The sequence below is a fragment of the Octopus bimaculoides genome, chromosome 4 (genome assembly GCF_001194135.2).
Source record: "Octopus bimaculoides isolate UCB-OBI-ISO-001 chromosome 4, ASM119413v2, whole genome shotgun sequence".
NCBI classification, from domain to species: domain Eukaryota; kingdom Metazoa; phylum Mollusca; class Cephalopoda; order Octopoda; family Octopodidae; genus Octopus; species Octopus bimaculoides.
In genome coordinates, this window is record NC_068984.1 from 114,801,379 (window position 1) to 114,812,021 (window position 10,643).

At 35.3% G+C, this 10,643-nt stretch overlaps 2 protein-coding genes across 2 annotated transcripts in view; one reads left to right on the top strand and one right to left on the bottom strand.

The window, feature by feature from the left end:
* Positions 1-10,643, bottom strand: part of LOC106872116 (PHD finger protein 14) — a 61,742-nt gene that overhangs the window by 41,097 nt on the left and 10,002 nt on the right. Inside the window, exon 2 of the mRNA XM_052967667.1 lies at positions 2,544-2,715. Coding sequence (XP_052823627.1) covers positions 2,544-2,607 — 64 coding nt within the window. The 5' untranslated portion in view covers positions 2,608-2,715. The remainder of the gene's footprint in view (positions 1-2,543; positions 2,716-10,643) is intronic.
* Positions 2,836-10,643, top strand: part of LOC106872125 (cytochrome c oxidase subunit NDUFA4) — a 9,222-nt gene continuing 1,414 nt past the window's right edge. The window contains exons 1-3 of the mRNA XM_014918994.2: positions 2,836-2,993; positions 6,265-6,353; positions 7,678-7,735. Of these exons, the coding sequence (XP_014774480.1) occupies positions 2,952-2,993; positions 6,265-6,353; positions 7,678-7,735 (189 nt within the window). The 5' untranslated portion in view covers positions 2,836-2,951. The remainder of the gene's footprint in view (positions 2,994-6,264; positions 6,354-7,677; positions 7,736-10,643) is intronic.

A 10,643-nucleotide genomic window follows, 5' to 3' on the forward strand; every position in this document is an offset into this window, starting at 1 on the left:
ATACTAGCAGCTAAGCCCGGTTTCACCTAGTCAGTTTGGATGATGTGGCTATAAAACCTGCTCTGTGTAAGCACTCGACTTGTTTGGGCATGCTTACATTAAAAAACAATTTTAGAATGACTTTTTTCTGTCAAAACGCTAAAAATAACTGACCAAGAAAAAAAAAAAAACCCCAAATACTAAGCAAAGATGAACCATCCCATAAATATACACACACACGTGTGTGTATGTGTGCATATATCAACTTATTTGTAATTCTCCTTATAGAAAGGTCCAGGTTATTCATTGTTTGATAGGCTCATGGAATTGCCCAGACATAATATTTTGTACAGCAGACTCTTCTTCCATTTCCTCAAAGCCTTTAACGTCTCTTGGAGGCACAGCTTCAAGCCATGCTGAGCTCCAAGCAGCATGTAAACAACATACTGAAACCTCCTTCCAAACAGCTACAATCATTAACACTGCTATTGAACTTATTTTTCAAATAGTCTTTTCGGGTCACATCATTGGAAGAAGTGGCCTGAATACATTTTCAAAAGAGAGTCTTTGTATAAAGTTTTTTTTTTGTTGCTTTTTTTACATTTGAAATGACCTGCTGGTACATGAGCATAAGAGAGGAAGTTTTGTTGGTAGGTAGGAATAGCACTTTTACAAAACTAAAGTGTTCTGGTTATTGGTCCATCAAATAATGAGGGTAGGTTGGGTATTATCCATGATTACTATGGCTAATAGGGGAAGAGTGTTGTCTGTGAGGTACTCATGCACAGTGGGGTAAAACACCTCAGATAACCAGTCAGCAAAAAGATCTCTGATCACTCAAACTTTGTGCTTCAACCACCACAAAACACCAAGGTAGTTCTTATAAACGTCTCTGAATGCTCTGGGGTTTTCTGAATGGTAAATGAAAAGACGTTTTACCTTACAGCCCTCAGAAATAAGGTCAACAGGTCTTTCATCAGCCTGACTGAACTCTCCCACTTAATATTCCACAAAGCATCTTCGTTTGTGGTTCGTTAATCAAATTTTAGTTCATCATACGAGTTTAATTTTCTTTAGAAAAAACGTTCGTTATTCAATTTGTTCATTGGAGAACCGGTCATATATGTGAACACAACAGTATATGTGTGGGTATTTTTTAATTGACAAATGTTAGAAAAGTGACTCAAGGGCAGAAAGTCTCATGCATGGTATCTATCAAAAGAAATTGTTAAGCCTTGACTTATTTTTGCAACTTTCTGAATACATACATACATAAACACACACACACGTGTTTGTACATGTTATATATATTCATATATGGGTTAGTGCCATGCACGAAACTTTCAGCCTTTGAGTCAGTTTGTAACTTCTGTTAATTAGAAAAAAAAAATATATATATATATATATATATATATTCATGTTTAAATATTCACACACATACGTACATATGTGTGTGTGTGTGTGTGTGGAGGTGGGGGAAGAAATAAAGAGATGTTCTGATGTAGTGTTTAACTTTAGAAATATTTAGAGAATTAACCGACTGAAAAATATTGGAGAATGGAAACTGAAACACACACACAAATGCGTAATCAGTAAATGTATAACTACAAAGCCGGTTTTTTTACATTATGCAACATCTTTTATGGCCTATGTCTTCTAATTCTAGTAACCGCGTAAAACTAGTAGGGTTGGAACAAGAATTATATATATATATATATATATATATATATATAGCAATAATAAAGTCTGGAAATTTTAATCAATTTTCGATACTGCAGAACTTCATCTTTCAAGAATTACAAGGCTTCTTTTGATGCGTCAATGTTCTGATTAGAAGCACCAATTGGACAGAATTTCAAGAAATTGTCTAATTGATAATAGCATCAGATCTTTTAAAAAATATCAGCATGATTAATAAAGGAAAATAATATAAATCATAGAACAAAGGAATATAAGTATGTCCAGGAGAAATTATTTCTTTGGAACTGCAACAAGCTTCTTGTAATGTTGGACTTAGGTAACCCATGGCTGCGGGTGATTTATCAATCATGTGCAAACTTCAGGCCATTTTCATAAAGGCACAATCTGCTATTGCATAATTTTGTTGATTTTTTTTTTGTTTTTCTTTTTTCATTATTCGAAATTAACCAAATTCTTTAATAATTTTAGAAATCAAACTGAAAGTCAAGTAAAAGCGAAAAAAAAAATGTACTAATTTATTTCTCGAAATGTGATAATCAATTAACAATATTTCAAACTGAAACACTAATTTCTACATTAAAAAAATCAGAACAAAACAATTTTCTATAGAGTTGGTCATAAAAAAAAAAGAAACAAGAAACGAACAAAAGGAAAGTTGTATGTGTTTGCTATAAGTTTATCTGTTTTGAGAATAGAGTTAATGATTAGCGAAAGAGGAGATTAGATGCAAAAACAGAAAGGCATTTCCAAGAAATAACCGGCTTTTACCAATTCCATTCCCAAATGTCACAGCAGAAAATTAGAGCCGAAATCCCGTGAGAGTAACAAGAGATGGATGTAAAACAAAGACATAAACTACTTACGCATTGTTTTATATAAAAAGCCCACACTAGGGTCAACACCGTCTATACTTAAATCTTCAGACATTTTATTAGCAATTTTCACAATTCCCAGTTGTTAATATTTTGGTTCAACACATAACATAGTGGTATACATAACCGGAAGTTAACCTCTATAACATCGGAGAAAAAAGACCTAAAATAATTATTTAAGAAAAAAATATATAAAGTCAACATATAAATAGAAAAAAATTAAATCATATCATAAATATTAATTTGATTAAATATTTAGTGCTCATAAAATAACTACTAATATTGTAGTTACTGCAAACCTTAAATCTACCTCCGGTCACTGATCTCATCTGTCGACGTTCGTGGAAGCTTCATCTCTGGTAAATTGTTCAAAGGGGAACTTTTGAATTTCAACTAACAATGAAAGGATTGAGTTTGCAGAGTCTGAAGACTCACCCATCTGTATGTATCTTGGAAACAGTTTTATCTTTGTTAACTATTTTCAGTTATTTTAATTTACCAAGGTCACTCCTCATGTTGATGATAATTTTAGCGAAGGAATATAACACTCATCTGTTTCTATCAAGAATTTTGTTTATCTCGCTATCGTTTTAGGAACATTTCCCCTTATTTTCAGAAAAAAAATCCCAATTAATATTTCCATTAATTAATAAGGTAATAAAATTAACCATCTCACCTCCTCCTTTCCCTCTGTCCTTTACTTTCCCTCTTAAAAGATGTTTTATTTTACACTTCACGCAAAGTTTTTGTTATCTTTTAAAAGTGTTATAATTTTAATTCTGATTACGAAAACGTTTTAAAATGTTGAAAGCACTCCAAGATAGCATTTTCAACATGTGTTTATGTTGCAATATTAATTGTTCTTTGTATGAATTTGTCCTAAAGTTGTTTACTTTAACCTCTTACTTCTGTGTCCTTCATGAAGGTTACTTTTGTTAAATATTTTACCTTTTATTTTCATTAATTTATTTTGGAGATGCTAGACTGCGGTCACATCCCCTGTTGTTTGTGTGTGTGTGTGTGTTTTTTTGCTTTTTAGATTAGTGGGTGTGGAGTAAATACTAACTCTCGGTTAAGATGGGATTGGTATGTTTCCAAATTCTAACAAAAGAAAATTTATTTAAAACTAGGCAAATGAAATTAACGTATGGCTTCGATGGGAATTGCAAGATGCTACTGCTAATAATTTAACACAAGCATAGCTAAAGTCCCAATGGGTGGTTGCAAGGAAATATAAGAAAGTACAAAGTTCATCTGCAAACCAATTATTGGGTGTTGGTTACTGATGGTGGTGGTTTAACTCTAAATCAGCCATGATCACCCAGGTATATGATGAAAGAATCAAATAATACCGATGAAAGACCCTCCAGTGTGACCAAGCCGCCGTCTTTTGAAATAACCAGAGCTATATTGTCTCATCATTCTTTTCTTTTTTGAGACGTTAGTGTGTAATTTGAGTGAGAATTTGCTGGCGGCATATCAGGTGGGCGAATTATTTATTCTCAGCTGTTTATATGTCAGATGTCACCATTCCGTGTGTGTGTTGAAGGTTAGAATCTTTTGAAAGGTTATCAAAGATTGTAAGACCTGAGTAGAGAGGATACATGTAATGACGCAATGTTATTGAAAACATTTTCTTGTGCAAGCATTCATTCGAACTGCGAGATTATATAAGCATTTTTTAAAGAATTATTTTCGGTCTTTCGCCGATGTCAGAGACATTATAACAGTCTGCTGATGCAAGAGCATAGAAACATTTTTAACTTTTAAGAACACATCTCAAAGATTGAAAAACCAAGCTGATTGCGACAGCGATGATATTATGTTTTTAGATAAAAGTTTCATTGTAATTGTCTCGATAATAGCAGTACTAGCTAATTAGAAAACTAAAAATGTAAATCTTAAGAACAATGAAAAAGAATTGTTACAAACACTGACCAATTTAAGATGAATGCCTTGAATATGAGATATCCAAATCACAAATAACGAGTGTAAGTGAACTTAAATCCAAGGCCATGAGATCATCATCGTCATCGTTTAAACATCCAGTTTTCCTTCACCTGTTTGCAAGTAGTGTGATATTTCCCCATTGCCAGACATTCTTTTGCAGAATATTAGAAATGACGGTCACCATTTCTGTAACAGTGACACCTGTGTACAACTATCACTTGATGTCAAAATAAGGAGACCCTAGTACTCACACGTACATGTGTATATATATATATATATATATATTATCATCATCATCATCATCGTCGTTTAACGTCCGCTTTCCATGCTAGCATGGGTTGGACGATTTGACTGAGGACTGGTGGACCAGGAGGCGACACCAGGCTCCAATCTGATTTGGCAGAGTTTCTACAGCTGGATGCCCTTCCTAACGCCAACCACTTCGGGAGTGTAGTGGGTGCTTTTACGTGCCACTGGCATGAGGGCCAGTCAGTCGGGTACTGGCAACGGCCACACTTGAAATGGTGTATTACGTGTCACCTGCACAGGAGCCAGTCCATCGGCACTGGCAACGATCTCGCTCGAATGTCTTTTCACGTGCCACTGGCACAAGTGCCAAGAAGGCAACGTTGGTAACAATCTACAGCCACGCTCGAAATATATATACACACAAACACACACACACACACACACACGTGTGTGTGTGTATGTATGTATAACAGACTTCTTTCATTTTCTGCCAACCAAATTTACTTACATGGTTTTGGGCAGCTCAGGGCTATACTGGAAGACACTTGCCCAAAGTGCCTTCGCAGTGGCAGTGAATCTTAAACTAAGTGGTTGGGAAGCAAGCTTCTTAAACACATAACTGTGCCTATCTCTTTAGCCATTCCTGAGATATCAGCTGAAAATTGCTGGATTTTCTACAAATGAAGTGGAAAACTATTAAGTATTTTCCAAGACTATCAAGAAAGAACAAAGATGAATATTTTCATGTGTAAATAGTACATTGTTAGCATCAGAGGTAGATATGAACTTAAACTTTTGAAAGAGCTTATGTGTGGAAAATTAAATTCTCCTGTGCTAATTTTTAAAATTTTCATTGAGAGTCCTGATTTACAGATCACCTTGTGATGAAGGAAAGATGAAATAGCATCCCAACCACATAGTTCTGGGTTCAGTCCCATTGCTTGGAATCTTCTACTTTAGTCCCATTTTGACCAAAGCTTTGTAAGTGGATTTGGTAGGCGGAAACTGAAAGAAGTCTGTGATATGTTTGTGTGTGTTTTAGTGTTTATGTTTGTTCCTCACCACTGCTTGACATTTGGTGTTGGTTTGTTTACATCCCCATAACTTAGTGATTTTGCAAAAGAAACAGTAGAATAAGTACCAGGCTTTAAAAAAAAAAAAAAAGCACTGGGGTTGAGTTGTTTGACTAAAAGCCCTTTAAGGTGGTGCCCCTGTATGGCTGCCATCCAATGATCAAAACCACCCTTGGTTCTTTGATACTAAATTTATCTAAATTTAAACCTATCAAAATTTCATGTGTTCCAAAATTATTTTCACTAAATTCGTCATTATTTTCAAAATTAATTGAAACAAAGGTTGTGTATTTCTACAGAAATCTGGTAACAATAGGGTTATCATCATCATCACTACTAGCATCATCATCGTTTAACATTATTTTCTGAAAAAAAAACGAAAATTATTTTGATGTTTAATGAAATTAAGTAAACTAACATGTTAACTGAAAATTTTTCAGCTGGTACCTCTCTATGTGTTCGTTGGTGCTGGAATGGCGGGTGCCTTTTTTTACATTACAAGGTTAGCCACAAGGTCTCTTGATGTCAGGTTAGTAGTCTTTTACTTTATTTTTATTTTTTTAACACAACGCATGATTGCTATATTAATGTGGTTATGAGTAAAATCAGTGTGTACTCATACTGGATTCCTGGAAGCAATATTATATTAGTACAGAGAGGTTTCTCATTTTGTGTTATGTCTTGTTTTACTTCTCTTCTTTTCAACAGTAGCATGACCTTGTAAAAACACAAGATTGGATTGATAAGTAGTTTATAATAATAATCATCATCATCGTTTAATGTCCACTTACTATGCTGGTATGATACAGAGCTGAACCCGGAGCCATATATTTGGAAAGCAAGCTTCTTACAAGTGCTTTGATATGTTTAAATATATTGATATCATATGCAGTCTCTTGAGAGCCTTTTTTCTGATTTACCAGTGATTATCCACTCTGATAGATGCTTACAGTAGTTGTAGCAAGCTGTTGTTGTGAAGCAGCTATTTTTATGAATCGGTCTCCAGGAATACAACATCTTCAGGCTGTTTTATTTAAGAAAAATATCTTAGTATTTTGGTATTAATATTTCTTTGATGTAAAATTAGTGTTTCACTTGGTGGTACTTTCCATCACTTGCTCTCGTGGCCTGAAACCTCAACTGGTCATTAATATTGACCAAAATAAGAATGGCTCCAAATTTAATTGAAACTCACTTTTTTTTTAATGTTTTTGACTATCCCATCACCCCACATGTTCATATATATATATTCATAAAGGCCTTTAACATATTCTGAAACAGGGTGTTGCTAATGTAGTATAATATAGTACATAGTACATAATATTGAAACACTACTTATCTCTGGAAATCCAAATCACAGTATCCTCTTTTGAGCAGTTTCTAAACATCTTAACTCTTATGACCTTTCATCATATCTAGATTAAGATTTCTCAACTACAAAAAAATTTGGCCCCTGACATATCTGGCTCTTTATATAGTTTTGAAATTCTGCACTATAGAATATTGATCCAAGTTTGGCAAAAAATTGAATACATGAAAAGGCTGTTGCTTGATAAGCAAACTTTCCATCACAAATTTTCTCTTCAGCCAACCCAGGCCATCTCAGCTTGAACATGTTATCTACTGGTACTCATTTTGTCATATTTCCTGCTCTTTATACCTTGGTCAAGCTTTCTTTAGAATTTCATCCTTCTCTTGAAATGTAACTATTTACAGCTTCTCATCTGTTATTATTGGTGATTCAAATTTACTCATTCATCATAGATTATAATCAAATTGAAGATATGAAAATAATCATAAATTATCTTGTTTTGTAAGTTAACATTTTCTTTCTTCTTTGTATTCTCTAAAAGCTGGACAAAGAGCACTGAACTCCCATGGACTCAAGTGTCCCCTACACATCAGTATAAGGTAAAATCATTCTTTCTTTAACTCTGTTGGTACCAAGTTATCTGAAACCATCCTTGGACATTTTGATACAAATCTCTTGTTTTAAAGTGATCTATAGGCGCAGGAGTGACTGTGTGGTAAGTAGCTTGCTTACCAACCACATGGTTCTGGGTTCAGTCCCACTGCGTGGCACCTTGGGCAAGTGTCTTCTACTATAGCTTCGGGCTGACCAAAGCCTTGTGAGTGGATTTGGTAGACAGAAACTGAAAGAAGCCTGTTGTATATATGTATATGTATGTCTGTGTTTGTCCCCCCAACATCGCTTGACAACCGATGCTGGTGTGTTTACGTCCCCATAACATAGCGGTTCAGCAAAAAGAGACCGATAGAATAAGTACTAGGCTTACAAAGAATAAGTCCTGGGGTCGATTTTGTCGACTAAAGGCGGTGCTCCAGCATGGCCGCAGTCAAATGACTGAAACAAGTAAAAGAGTAAATTAAATCCTTCCATCAAAATTTCATGTTAATTTATATTGCAAACATCAACTTAATAGTGACAAAGTTATTTTAATAATTTTTGATTATTTTAAAAATTAAACAAAGGTGGTGTGAGTGACCATAAACATGAGAACAAAAAGTTTAACCTTTTGGTGTTCTGATTACTCTGTCAAATGTAATGCTTATTTATTCATATTGTTTGAAATTAATCCTTCATTATCTTGTGGCTTAGAGATTTCAATGATGTAATTGCTTATTTTCAAAATAACATTGTAGGTAGGTGTGATAGGCCAGACACAGCTGGTTTAAATGCTAAAGGGTTAATCATCAGAGACAAACTGATAGACATTTGTTTTTTCTGAGCAAAATGCTATTGTCCATCTCTGTTACTTTAGTTCTCCTAAATCTCAAGGATTGATTATCGGATTATCTGCAAATATAGCCTAGCAATCGATCTAGTGAGAAATTTCTCTCTCATCTGCTTATTAACTTAAAGTTGAAACCACACACTGGCTCTCTGAAAATTGTTTAGGAAATGCTTGTTATTTTTAACTATGCTAGAATTTAATACAAACAAAAGATTTTTGATGCTTAATTAAATTAGTTATTTATTAACAACTAGCTGTTGCACCCGGCATTGCTTGTGTTTTGCGTGTTGAAGTTAAGCCCACCTCTGACTTTGTATTGAAATCTTCTACGTTCTCTGTGCCAACTATTACTCATTAAGATGTTATATCTGGTTCAGCATAGATTTTACCTGGTTAATGCTTTTGACATACTCCTACATACTGGACCATCTGAAATCGCAGTCAAACTTTTGGGTGTAGCTTGCCCTGTTGAGAGTGATGTTTGTTTATTTCTCTCCCCTTAATGCCACCCTCTGTACAAAATTGATCAATGTGTCCACTCTCAGCACAATCTGAAGAAAAGTGTTAAGGTTATGTCAGAAAATAGAATCCATGTGACCATTTACATGAAAATATCCCATTGACTTTTAAATCTCAATGCATTATATGAATAATTGGTGATTCATATGTCGAAGTGCTTAATTTTATTCATGGGTCAATTTTCTTCATTATTTTATTGTGAGTGAATTTTGATGAGTTCTGCCTTTCACCAGTTTAATTTTAATTCTACCATATGACTCTGACCATAAACTTTACCTAAATGTCAAATTTCATCAAAATCTGATGATTTCTTAAAATCCCCCATTCATGCACAATTATTGATTATTTTTTTCTAACTCTCTTCCTTCCGTGTTCTGTCACTAACCTCCTCCTTCCCAAGACACTCATATCCCTCCATTGATCATGCCTCCAATCTTGTTCCATTCACTGCATTCATCTCTAAGCATCTGTCACTCTCCTTTTATACTCTAAAAAAGAGCTTATCCGTCCCCGCTTCCAGATTCTTGCTATTTTCTCCTATACTCATGTACTTGTGGAGGCGCAATGGCCCAGTGGTTAGGGCAGTGGACTTGCGGTCATAGGACCGCGGTTTCGATTCCCAGACCGGGCGTTGTGAGTGTTTATTGAGCGAAAACACCTAAAGCTCCACGAGGCTCCAGCAGGGGATGGTGGCGAACCCTGCTGTACTCTTCCACCACAACTTTCTCTCACTCTTTCTTCCTGTTTTTGTTGTGCCTGTAATTCAAATGGTCAGCCTTGTCACGCTGAATATCCCCGAGAACTCTGTTAAGGGTACACGTGTCTGTGGAGTGCTCAGCCACTTGCACGTTAATTTCACGAGCAGGCTGTTCCGTTGATCGGATCAACTGGAATCCTCGACGTCGTAAGCGACAGAGTGCCAACAACATGTACTTGTATCTTAAAAGTATGCTCTAACACTTCATCACCACCTTCATTGTCTTCTTCACAGCTATTCCCACTCACCTTATATAATGTTGGGCAGCCATGCATCACCTTTATAACAAGACAGTTGTACCTGTCCGTCTGTCATACTTAAGCCTCTCGACACCTGGCATAAAGCCACCACTCTTTCTACTATAACCCCACTCAGTTGAGGGGTCTTTTTCTTTGTTTAAAAGGGATAAACTTGGCCACCAATGTAAAAGCAGATCCAAATGGACTAAGTATATAATACAATATTTTTCTTGGGTGCATTAGAAAAAGGGATTCTGGACATTTCTATTGTTCACCTTTATAATAAATATTTCTTACATAATAATTTTAGAAGTGGCAAAAAAAAGGGAAAGAAGATATTTGCTTTTCTCAAGGCTATGAGGAGAAAATATCACCATGGCTGTGTGGTAATTAGCTTGCTTACCAACCATGTGGTTCCGTGTTCAGTCCCACTGCGTGGCACCTTGGGCAAGTGTCTTCTACTATAGCCTCAGACTGACCAAAGCCTTGTGAGTGGATTTGGTAGACGGAAACTGAAAGAAGCCTGTCGTATGTATGTATGTATATAT